The sequence below is a fragment of the Aquila chrysaetos genome, chromosome 19 (genome assembly GCF_900496995.4).
Source record: "Aquila chrysaetos chrysaetos chromosome 19, bAquChr1.4, whole genome shotgun sequence".
NCBI classification, from domain to species: Eukaryota; Metazoa; Chordata; class Aves; order Accipitriformes; family Accipitridae; genus Aquila; species Aquila chrysaetos.
In genome coordinates this window covers 14017331-14030733 of record NC_044022.1, presented here as the reverse complement: position 1 = coordinate 14030733, position 13403 = coordinate 14017331, and the positions used below count along the sequence as shown (strand labels likewise).

Sequence of the window (13403 nt, the reverse complement as noted above, 5' to 3'; positions counted from 1 at the left end):
TTTCTTAGGCTTAGGTATTTATCACTGTAAGATGTTTTCTGTAATGCAAATTAATATCATAACTTTTCTCTAAAGCCTTTCAGATTTGTCAACCTCTTTTCACAAGTATGGCATCAGAGCAACATATCATACTTATGTGACAGAGAAATTTTCAAAGGACCTGATTTTCAGACAGCAAAAACTCAGCCCTTTTTGGTAAAAACAATTATAACTCTCACTGGAGTGGGGGAAAACAAACTACTTTTATAATATATAATGTTAACCATCTAGAAGCTGACAGGTATGAATAAGATACTTGTCCTGAAATATTGCAGAATCACATATGCAGAATTTCACCCATTATTTTTTGTTAGTAAAGTTCTTCGGCTGTGTCAGGTCCTTTGTAAATTAATACCTTATAATCAGACACAATCCTCTCAGCACCTCTGAGGTTACTGATCTGCTTGTACTAAGCCATTCAATGATCATTTGGCAATATTGCTGCAGAAACTGTTGTTCTGTAAATACTTAATCTGTGGATTTTTTTTCTGATTTTCCCTTTGATATTCATTACTATCCAAATCATTCTTTACAGCATTTCATAATATTAAAATCTGACCAGCCACCTTCATAGTCTTCATTTCACAGCCTCTAATTATTTGGTCCACTTCAGTATAAAATACAGACCTTATTTTCAACACATTGCCACTTCTGTTTTTCTGAAGTGAATTTTCAATGCCTTCATACTGTGTATTCACTACAGAAGCTTGGATTCTCTCCTTGCCAGTAAAAACATATTATGTATTTAGTCTGCTCTACCAAACGCACACCATATGTTTAAAATGGCTAGACTTCTTTTTAACGTTCTTCCCCCTTGTCTTCTTTTACTTCTGGCTCTCTCTGAATACTGTTCCAACTGCTTTATGGTACCTTCCTACAAGGCCAGTTCCGAACAGGTCCGATTCCTCTAACAGAAGTTTTCTTATTACATGGAGAATTCATGTATTCAGGGCTCAAAACTTCTCTAGCCTGAATTTATTTTTTTTTTAAGCTCTCACTGGTTGATTTTGCCCACACTTCTCAATACCTGTATCACAGAGCCCAGTGTTTCCTTGTGGCAAAGCTTCGTCTGACCATAGGCCTGTGATAATGGTCAATCATGGCTTTAAGGCTTATAGCTGTTGTGTAATTCATTAGCAGTAATGTAGGAGGAAGTATGGTTCTTTCGTAGGACACCCAGACCTGTCCTGTAAGCAAGTTCAGTTGACTTGAATGGAAATATCTGTCTTTCAGGATTTTTTTTTTTTTTTTTTTTGAAGGATCACATATTACTGTAGTTAGGTATGGCTGCAGGCTTAGATAGCATGGTCTAACATTTGATACTCTCTTGCATGTTATATGGTCAGCAGTTCATATGAGAAGAGAAGCTGTTCTGCTATCCTTCCCCACTGCATTAGTAATACTACCAAATTACGAATAACTCCCAAACCAACAGCTTTCACAGATTCAGTATCAGAAGTCTGTGCCACTGTTACAGCTGGGACATACTTGGCAGTAATTTGCTTTGCCCTAGGAAGGTCGGTTAAAAGAGAAGCAATTATTAGATTGCTTAAAGAAATCCATATTGTGGAACATCTAACTGACTTAGTTCAGGAAACTTATTTTACTTTTATTTCTATTGATCAGCAGGCAATAATATATAATTGTGACAAATGATAAAGGAGTTTAAATGATCAGATGAACTACTGAGGGATTGCTGCCTGATGTACATTCCTAAAACAAAGACTGTGATACTTTTTTGTGCAACCTTGTCACTACATGGCAGCCTGCGTAGTACTACTGATGTATCTGTGTCTGAATTCCGTTTCTTATATAGATAGCTTAGGGAGGAGAGGAGAGGAGAGGAGAGGAGAGGAGAGGAGAGGAGAGGAGAGGAGAGGAGAGGAGAGGAGACATACTGCATGCTAAACAAACTCACAGTAGCGTGTGGCAGAATTAGAAAATAAGTGGCAAAGAAGAATAACATTAGAATACAAAGAGAGAGGTAGGAGAAGTAAATGCCTTTTAGAGAGTATTTGAAACAGCTTTAGCCAAGATCTCATGAAATTATGAAACCTTCTACGAAGGTTTAACTTTAATGATATGACAAATAAATAAATAGTGTACCATTCATTGGCCACACATTAGATCGTTAAATGAATGGTCAAACCACCTTCACAGGGCTTTTAATTGATGTGTTCTAGTTTACAGACTGAAAAGGTTAAAGTACATAGACAGTAATTTATAGTAGCTCAGCTGACTGTTGACAATTTATTTATCTTTGATGACTCTTACTTGTTCAATTACGTGCTCACATCCTAAAATGTGATTTGCAGTGACTCGTATCACCTTGATATTAAGCAGAATAACGTGCTCCGATACAAACTGCTTTATCAAAAACATTACCTGGGATCATATGTAACAACCAGCTGCTACCTAGGAAATACTCTGTGTTTGTAAGGCCTTCATTTCCAGTTGAGCTATTCAGCTAAGACCAAGGTCTTGCAGATTTACTCCTTGGTTGTGTCCAAGCACTTAGTTATCTTGTCACAATTGACTTGTAGGTCATATTGGGCACTACAACTCTTAGAGAAGAGCAAATAAATAATTTCTGGGAGATTATGACCTTCTTCTTTTCTTTATGACAGACCAGAAGTGAAGTATGGAGACATTTATACACATTAGTCTAGTGAAAAGTCAGCAATGTAAAATGACTTTCTAGAGTGGAGTCAGAATTTTATATGTCATACCTCACAGAAATGGTGTCTGAAAGCCTCCAGCTGTTACCCGAACCTGAACAGTCATGCTATTCTCCAAGCCTTAGATCTGAACCGCAGTTCTCAGATATTATATTTGTCCTAGTTCATGCACATATAACTTGCAATTCTGAAACAAAACCTCTATTTATGCAAAATATAATCAGAAAAAAAAATAATAACAACCAAAACATTATCAAACATCTCTACATGTTATCTTCAGAACAGGGACCCTGGTGCGGCAGGCTTTTCTTTTCTGTAAAGTCTTTGTCTGTAGCACCATTGCTTGATTTATGCTACTAAATAAAAATATCCATGAAGTTAAAAAACGTCTTTGCCTGAATTTGTAAATCTAGGTCCCTTTTGTAGTCTGTAAAGAGAAATAATCAATTCTTGGGTAGGATTAATGTCTTCTTAAATTGGAGATCTAAACTAGGTCAGATGAAACAAGCCATGGAAATATGGTAGTATTATGTCAGTGTAGTATGAAGGAAGCAAGACAGCCTCAAATGCAGAATCTGTGGAAGTTGTAAAGCTTTTAATTTAGGTGAACTCAATGACATCTCTTCTGAACCTGGGAAAGCTTACTTCCTTTGCCAATTTTCCCTGATGAGAATAATTTCATTTCTTAACTGTTTTATACCCTTTCTTCTGACAAATTCCAGCTTTGGCAAAGCCAGATTTGGAACTTCAGAGATGTAGGAGAAAGGATCCTTGAGGCTAAAGGTTTGCAACATTCTCCTGTACATATGGAAGTGAAGCCATTATGTTATCTTTAGGACCAGAACCCATGAACTAAAAGTATTAAATATATATAAGCAATGTTTTACTCTCTAATATGAATTAGCTCAATGAAATACAGAATATCTTATCCTTAAAGACTTGTTCACACAGAGTGGTCAGAGAACTTGGTTTTTTTTTTTTTCCCTCTGTATTTCTGCTACAGATCAGTCTCTTATGAACCACAACACTTATATAGTGATTTTCCAATAAACTATAGGGAGGAGATTAGCCACTGTCAAATCTATGTGACATCATATGATAAGAAACTGTACTGTGCTAGTCATGCCATGTTTAATCATGCAAAATCCTAACTGGCATTGCTATCTTTGGTCACCAATTAAAGGAAGGAAAAGTTACATCTATTTGAAGAAAGCTAAAACAAATGAAATGGTGTTTGCAATATATGCTTGAATGTTTGGAATTAATTTAATTGAAAAAAGTGACTGAAAGAGCAATCAAGAAAAAGGGAAGAAGCATTCATAAGTACAAAGGAAAAAAGTAAGGAAGCAGAATTATCAATATCATGTATACAGAATTTATATAGGTTAGTATACCACTCAGTGCCAGGAAGGTGTATTAAAAAGAATGCAAATAGAAATGTGTGTTTCTCAAGATGCAGATTACATTATGTAAAACATTGTGTTTACAAAAAAACCACAGTGCATATATTACTTGAGTGAAAATCTATTTGATCAGAAGCCTTGGAGATAGTACCATTTATTGACCCACTTTATTTTGATGATTAAATATTGTCAACTGTATTTGAAAATCTTTCCTTTAATTTTTTACTTAAGGTTGGTTGTTTAATTGTTTGATTTTAGCTGTTGCTCCTAAATGACAGATCATGAATGGAATGGAAGGATGAAAAAGTCTTAACTATAAGATTTCCACTTAGTTCTGTGTTTTGCCTTGATATTGCAGTATGCAGATATGAAAGACAGCCGAGAAGTATGCTGAAATAATTCTTGTGAGAATAGATGAAACGTGACAGACACAGAATGGTTGTATTTAGTTGATCACAACCATCAACAGCTGTAACTGCAAACATCCCAGATATTGTACAATTAACATGGCAAGTTGAATCATATAGCAGCTCTATAATTTTCAACATAATCTTGTTATTTTTTTCTGCATGTAAATATTTCTTCTTCTAATTCTCTTTGATGCAGTACTTCAGGATTTATGAGTGCAGAAATCTTACTGAAATTCAGGGAGATTTTGGTATCTACAAATTCCCTTTCTTCTTCAAGGCTCTGGGAAGAATTAAGCTTTATTGATGATATTGATGGTATTCATTGATGCTATTGGAACAAGGTGTAACATAAAAAATTGTTCAAAGTTCCCAATATACATAAGACTCTTGGGGTACCCTTACATGAATGGTTAGAAAATATAAAAAAATGAGTAGCTGGTCCAGAGAAAACTGTGGAAGAAGCATATCAATTTATATTTTATATAAAATCTATGTAGGATCACAGGTGGTGAATATTTTAATTGAAAAGTAGTATTCCCTTTAACAAGTATGGCATAGTAAATAGACATAAATTCTATTTTTTGCTTTTTATAAAAAGTTCTAATTTTCTAATTAATATTAGTTAATTATAAATAATAATCTAATTTGTGAAGGAAATGAAAAAAGAAAAAATATTACTGTATATTTCATACAAGAATCAATAAATCATTTTAGGAAATAGTTCTTTATATTTCTTATCTTCACCAGAATAGTTAATTGTTACTATAATAAATTCTATTATGGTAGTATGAATCAGCCGCATTTATGGATTCATGACTGTCCTAGTTTCAGCTGGGATAGAGTTAACTGTCTTCCTAGTAGCTGGTACAGTGTTATGTTTTGAGTTCAGTATGTGAAGAATGTTGATAACACACTGATGTTTTCAGTTGCTGCTAGTAGTGTTTAGTCTAAAGTCAAGGATTTTTCAGCTTCTCATGCCCAGCCAGCGAGAAAGCTGGAGGGGCACAAGAAGTTGGCACAGGACACAGCCAGGGCACCTGACCCAAACTGGCCAACGGGGCATTCCATACCATGGGACGTCCCATCCAGTATAGGAACTGGGGAGTGGGGGCGGGGAATCGTCACTCAGGGACTAGCTGGGTGCCGGTCGGAGGGTGGTGAGCAATTGCACTGCGCATCATTTGTACATTCCAATCCTTTCATTATTGCTGTTGTCATTTTATTAGTGTTATCATTATCATTATTAGTTTCTTCTTTTCTGTTCTATTAAACTGTTCTTATCTCAACCCGTGGGTTTTGCTTCTTTTTCCCGATTCTCTCCCCTATCCCACTGGGTGGGGGGGGAGTGAGTGAGCGGCTGCGTGGTGCTTAGTTGCTGGCTGGGGTTAAACCACGACAACGACTTCTCTGTGATAGGAAATGTAGAAAGTACAAAAGGATGTTCTCTACTTATAAGATAAAACAACTAGACATAGACAGCTAGATGAAGATGGACAATAAAGAGGATAATACTAACTGCAGTAGACCAGGTATTTTTGAATTGTTATAATATATAAAAATGATATACATAAAAATATGTCATTAAGGACAGAAAAAACAATGTTCCTTTAGTTAACTATTCTGCATTTCCTAGTGAAAATTTAGTTCAAGGCTAATGAATCAATAGTGTATACTTTATAGTTCATGCTGTCAGCATGGTAGAAAGAAAATTCTTTTCTTTTTACAAGAACATGCTCAAGGACCAGCATTTTTCAAAGATCCCTTCATGACTACTTTTTTTTTTCCCCCCCCCGAGAAAAAAACTTCATTGTATTATCTGAGAAAGATTCTGGAAGATGTTGATCTAAATATAAGAAAATACAGTATCTTAGGTCGTCTTCATCTTTTACATTTTCAGACAGGAGTCTTTAAGCTTTCTCCTGTGCTCCTCATCATCTTTTGTTGGCACTCCCTGAAAACACCTGTATAACCACCCCCTTTCCTTAAAACTCTTCAATAGGTTTGCAGACGTACAGTCACAGGGTGGCTGGTGTACGGGCTTAAAATATATAATTGCTTCTCTGTACTCTCTTTCTGTTGTGTCTTGTTATATACTTGCATAGTAACTTCTTTGAGAAAAAAAATGATGTTTTTCAGGTCATGTCAGACTGATGATCCATGAAGGATTCAAAACCTTTCTAGTAATAAATAATAAAAGCAACAATAAGCATGACACATTCTAAGTACTTGAATGTTGTCCTATTTTGTCACCTAAAAGTCATATGGTAATGGGATTTTTAAAAGTTCAAGATGTATGCTTTTCCCATTAACCATGGTGAGATGATGTTTCTGTCATGGCAGAAATCTTTTTGTCTGAGCTTCTTTCACACTTTTTTCTAGTTAATGTCTTCAGTACTTAAAGTTACTTTTAGGTCCAATGAGTGACTCTAATAATATGGGTCTACCTATTTAACTGGTATTCCTAGAAAATAGGTGTATATCAATACCAAATGATCTATTAATTTCTTTGGACATCTTGATATCCTGTGAGCATCGTATTTAATTCATCCAATTTAAAAGTTCCCTAGACAATCACACATGTCATTTCTTTTTAATACCTACCTTTCATTCTTCTAGAGCCTGTGTTTATGGGCTATTAAACACAACATTTATATTTCCCATTGTTGAGAGTGTACAGTCAAACCATGTTTTTGATTTAGGTTATAATGGAATTTTGAAAAACATCTTTTTAATGGAATTCTTTTCCCTGTAAATGTTACCTTTTTTAAAGAGCTACAATTCCAGCTCAAGGTCTATTTCTTAGTCTTGTCTTTCAAATACAAGGAGAGGAACGCTACCCTCTCTATAGTGACAATGCAGTGAATAAGTTTGTCCTTGGCCTGACAGAAGAATTTTACCTTGTGTAGAGCTATTTTTACCTTATTGGAAAGAATATTGCCTGCTTTACACTTATCTTTAGATATCTTCAGCATACGCCCTTAAATATTTTAATACATATCGTACGATGTCCATTTTAAACTCCATAAGAAATTTGCACATAAAATAGTTTAAACTCACCTAATTGGGCTGGCAGAGGACATTGTTCTCACCAATCTAGTTTCTACTTCAAAAGTGAATTGACTGGTTTGTCACTGATAATGAATTTCAGACCCTTCCACAGATTCCATGCTAGATTCCAAAGTAGTAAGTGCTTAAAATAAAGCAAGATCTGTTTTTCATTTTTAATTTGATCCAAATTTCATAGCAATCAGCAGTGGACCATTGTCTGGGTCACAAAAACCTGCCCCTTCACTGTTGCCCCCATCAGCTGCAGCCAGTTGATGAACACAGAGAATGAATGATCCCTCCTATGCGTGCCTAAAAGGCAAACTACAGTGAACACGAATTGGAAGGCTATTAAGTGGTAAAAACTGCTCCAACTTTTGTACAAATCCTTCTGTCAATGGCAGAATATTTCCTCCTTTATTTGCATGTTTGGCGAATAAATTGCTAATACTATGTTTACATTAGAAGTGGTGACTGTCACTTAACTGCATTTTCAAAGTGGTCAGGGTTGTGCCTCATGTTAGAGAATATGGAATTCATATAGCTAATACCCAGGAACTGCTTTGAAAATAATACAATAGGTGTTATCATCTTTGCTGCTAGCATTGAGATAAGGGTAAAATAAATCTTTTCTTTCAGGGCATAGGATGAACACCTATGGAGCAAAAAAAGGCATTTTCTTATCAAACAGCCATATACATCATCATAATATGAAGGACAGACTTATTCTATGTGGGGCTGTCCAACTGTCCTGGTTTCAGCTGGGATAGAGTTAACTGTCTTCCTAGTAGCTGGTACAGTGTTATGTTTTGGGTTCAGTGTGAGAAGAATGGTGATAACACGCGGATGTTTTCAGTTGGTATAAACACTACTTAGCAACAAGTCGAGGATTTTCCAGCTTCTCATGCCTAGCCAGCAAGAAAGCTGGAGGGGCACAAGAAGTTGGCACAGGACACAGCCAGGGCACCTGACCCAAACTGGCCAACGGGGTATTCCATACCGTGTGACGTCATGCCCAGTATAGAAACTGGGGGGAGTTGGCCTGGGGGGTGTGGATCACTGCTCAGGAACTAACTGGGCATTGGTCAGTGAGTGGTGAGCAATTGCATTGTGCATCACTTGTTTTGTATGTTCCAATCCTTTTATTATTATTATTATTGTCATTTTATTATTGTTATTATTATCATTATTAGTTTCTTCTTTTCTGTTCTGTTAAACTGTTCTTATCTCAACCCATGAGTTTTACTTTTTTTTTCTCCCCGATTCTCTCCCCTATCCCACTGGGTGGGGGTGAAGTGAGTGAGCGGCTCTGTGGTGCTTAGTTGCTGGCTGGGATTAAATCAACATGTCACACATGTTGCAGGTTTATACTGCAGCAAGAATGCTAAACCAGTGGTTGGCACTGCTGTGTGAGAGGTTATGGTCCCTACCTCTGTCTATCCTTTCTTTTATTATTTATTTTTCTAAAGTTTTTAAAGTAAAAGGAGAGGGTTTTCAACATTTTTTAGTAGCTGTCTTTCTTTTTTCAATATGTCTGGATGTGAAATTGCTGAGATCTGCAGGAAATTAATTAAATTTCCCATTAATTTTATTCTTCCATATTGGGCTTACTATTTTAATGTGGGGGAACTGCAAGCATGATCCTTCACCTTTCCTTCTTTTTAAGCTTTCCTACATTTATTTGGTTTACAGCTAAATCCCTGCTTTTGTACCTGTTAATCCTTTTTTTCACTGTATGCTAACAAGAAATCCAATTCAGAACTAACAGATAGCCAAAAAGAGCTGAAATTCAAAGCTCTTTGTTACCTTCCTTCTTTAGTTGGAAATTAATTGGCTTGAACAAATAGAAACTTGAATCACACATAGTACTTTTATTTTTAACTAAAAAAGAAGATACTTTTTTTTTCTTTTGCAGAAAAAAAAAAAAGAATATTTGTCCATCACAATGCACCTGCAAAAACAAGATATTGGGAAAAAAATTCTGAGGTTTCTATAGCTAATTGGAAGATAGCTTTTATTCACCTGAGGAAAAAAATAGTGAAAACCATAGAACCTTTACTTCTGCTTATAGAGGCTACAATTTAAATGTCACAAATTTCCCTTATTTTGTGTTGACCGGCTTCCAGGTTGTGCATTACAGATAGTAAAAACTTAATCTCAAGGATGAAAACATATAAGCCTAGGAGACACAGAATTCTACATTAAAATGAAAATATTTTATCCTCTAGGAGAGATATGTAAATTATAAGTTTTTTCAAGAAAATAAAAAATATTTTCCAAAATTAAAGATTTTTAAAAATAATTCAATATTTCAAATTTAGTTTGGAATTGAAATCAAAAGACTGAAGTTCTTATTTAAAAAAAAAGTTTCTGAAAATTCTGATTACTTATTTTGAGGCTTAAAAGAAATTGCAGAAAGACTCTGTGAAAGCAAATCTCGGAGACTTTTTTTAGAGGTAGAAAAGATTGCTTCCTTCTCCCACTGTCTATATAAATTGCAGAGAATTTCTCCTCACACCTGTATGAATTTTTACTATTGAACTCACAGTATTTTCATTTATTCAGCTATTTGATTCCTTGATCCAAATGTTTTCTAAAGAAAAAAATTTTAAAAATCTCCTTTCATAGTGCATATAGCAGACTTGCAGTATGGGTTTCAGGTAGTAAGTAGTATTAAAGCTCTTTTTCTGATGTCTGCAACATAGGTTATTTTTTTCCTCCAAATGCTGGGGAAAGAAGTACTGCTATGATAATATCTATTCCAATACACAGAGGAATGGCCTATGTATTTCTCACAGAGCAGCTATTCTTGTTTCAGAACATCTTCTCAAAACTTGTTGAAGCCATGGCACATCAGTTCAAGTTTTTTCAACATTTTAAATTCACTGAGGTTTGTTCATACATACAGTCTGGAGCTTTGAAGGCATTTGAGAAGTAAATCAAACTGCATGTCTTAGGATGCCCATACAGAGAAGATTCATCATATTTTCTTGAGAAGAAAGAATACAAAAACAATTTTATGGAAATTCAGTGTCATTCTTCCTTCAAAAACTGACCTTGAAAAAAATCCTAAAGGACACACACTGCTTTTACAAGGATTTAGCAATAATGCACTGAAAAAGATTATTGTATTCCTAAATTATGCATTAAAATGAAAACTAAGCATTGGTTTCTTAATAGATTGCAGGCAATATTGGTTGATATATCAGTTAGAAAAACACAGGACTTAACACAAACATACATAAAGTTGTAGACTCAAAGTCACATGAAAGTGAAATCCAGACATTCTTAACTAAGAAAACTTTTCATTGTGTCGTGGTTTAACCCCAACCAGCAACTAAGCACCACGCAGCCGCTCACTCACTCCCCCCCCACCCAGTGGGATGGGGGAGAGAATCGGGAAAAGAAGTAAAACTCGTGGGTTGAGATAAGAACAATTTAACAGAACAGAAAAGAAGAAAATAATAATGATAACACTAATAAAATGACAACAGTAATAATAAAAGGATTGGAATATACAAATGATGCACAGTGCAATTGCTCACCACCCCCCAATTGACGCCCAGTTAGTCCCCAAGTGGCGATTCCCCCACCCCCACTCCCCCCAGTTCCTATACTGGATGTGATGTCCCATGGTATGGAATACCCCGTTGGCCAGTTTGGGTCAGCTGCCCTGGCTGTGTCCTGTGCCAACTGCTTGTGCCCCTCCATCTTTCTCGCCGGCTGGGGATGAGAAGCTGAAAAATCCTTGGCTTTAGACTAAACACCACTTACCAACAACTGAAAACATCAGTGTTATCAACATTCTTCACATACTGAACTCAAAACATAGCACCGTACCAGCTACTAGGAAGACAGTTAACTCTATCCCAGCTGAAACCAGGACACATTGTAAGCTATTCTCCCATCCAAACCAACTGATTATGCAGGGATATACCAGCCCGCTAATTTCTAGACACAAAAATAATAATAATTACATTCTTGCAGAACATACTATCAGGTTACATTCATTAGGTGACACTTTTAAGTGAAATTACACCAGATTGTATTATAACCCATGGTGGGTTTATTTTAAAATGCAATATAATATTTCATTAACTATTGCTTAACAAAATTTTGTATAATTTGGGAATATTACCCTATTATTTGTTAAAATTCTACTGAAGCCAATCTACCTTTTCTCTATTCAAACATGATACCTATTGTTGAAATGAGAACACTGATTTATTTTGGCCAAAGACAGTGTAAATACAGATACATTTAAATTTTAGGCTTCTGCCTATGCCCAAGACATCTTTTAGAAATGTGAAAAAGAGTTTGGAAAGATTATAAGTCTACTTAAAAAAGTGCACCTAAACCCATTATGAAATCCATCAAAGATTAACTTATATTACTTTTGAAAATCATTGAACTTCAGGTTTATGCACTACTAGGCATGGAGCAAGATGTGGAACTTCAGCATCTGACAGAGACCTGTCAGCTGAGTGCAGTTAAGAGAGTAATAATTCCACTCAACTTATTCAAACTGTTCGGTGCTGTCTGGCTCATACCAGCACCTTGGTCTGTACACAGAAATGAACAGGTACAACTAGAGGTCATGGAATGTCAATGAGAGATGCTCCCACTGGCCCTATCTATTCATATTTTGGATCCTCAGTTAGTGCCCACTGAAGCTTCAGCGTCCTTTTCAAAGATGTCTTTGGGTACCCTTACTGCAGCTTTCTGCACCTTCACCCACATCAGAGATAAATGTCTCTAGAAAAACCCTGGGTGAATAGAGGCTTTAAATGGCATGGCTGGCACTGAGGAATGGATGAAGGCACCAGTCTGATGGCAGAACTGAGCTGTCATATCTCTGCTGCTACAGATGTGCATGCTAGAGCATAGATATCCCCCTCAAATGTGAATCCAGATCCAGTGTTCCCTGTGGTAAATGGAGTAATCGGATCTTCTGGTTGAGAGGCTTTAAATAAACACAATGACCTGTTCATAGCAGCACCCTACAGCCTCATTCAAAAGTTTTTGTACAAAAAGTGAAATGTTCCCGATTCCCCTGCTGGAGGGAACCTTTTGGAGGGAAAATATATTTACCCACAACTTGATTGTGTTTATAATACCGCAGAAATCAGAAGGAAAGTATTTTAAAAGAGTGAATTTGCTATAGACCAGGTTTGGTTTTAGAACTAATGAGGCTGGTTTTCCTGTCTTCTCATCACAACGTGCTGTGCACTGTCTAGATGACGTTAGCGATATCATCAGTCTGGATGTTAGCCAAGGTGTTCTCTCCACTTTTATTTCTTTTTTTCACTGCTTATGAATCACTTCTGCTGGTGAAAAAAACCAAACAGGATATGGCAAAAAGAAATAAAAGCACTATTAAATGTTTTTTGTAAATGGTATATAAATTGTCTGCTGCTTTTCCTCTGATACTGTATCCAAGTGCACTATAAAGAGTGATAAAATGCTGATGCAACATGGAATTTTTTGTAATGGAAATAGATTTATTTTTAAAGGCCCTCCTATTATAGATTAAGGTATGAAAAAAGGAACTGTCAGCTTTACAAGAGGAAATAAAATGTAAGTCACAGTAGCCACAAAATTTTAAATCTTTGGTATGTAACTAAAATGCTTCGTTCTTTTGATAGATCTGGGGAATTTTAGCGGTCGGACAAGAAGTGCTGTCTCTGTACGTGAAGGTCAAGGAGTTGTTCTGATGTGCTCCCCTCCACTTCATTCGCCAGGTATGGCAGGCTGCAGGTTGCATGCACACTGGTCTTTTATAGTTCACTCATTATTGGATGCTCAGTATTTTAGATACAACATGTATT

General features: G+C 36.0%; 1 protein-coding gene across 3 annotated transcripts in view; it reads left to right on the top strand.

Annotated features, from left to right (window-relative positions):
- Positions 1 to 13403, top strand: part of CNTN5 (contactin 5) — a 673487-nt gene that overhangs the window by 461580 nt on the left and 198504 nt on the right. For all 3 annotated transcript variants that reach the window (XM_030042492.2, XM_030042491.2, XM_030042493.2), the window contains one exon: positions 13221 to 13316. In XM_030042492.2, coding sequence (XP_029898352.1) covers positions 13221 to 13316 — 96 coding nt within the window. The remainder of the gene's footprint in view (positions 1 to 13220; positions 13317 to 13403) is intronic.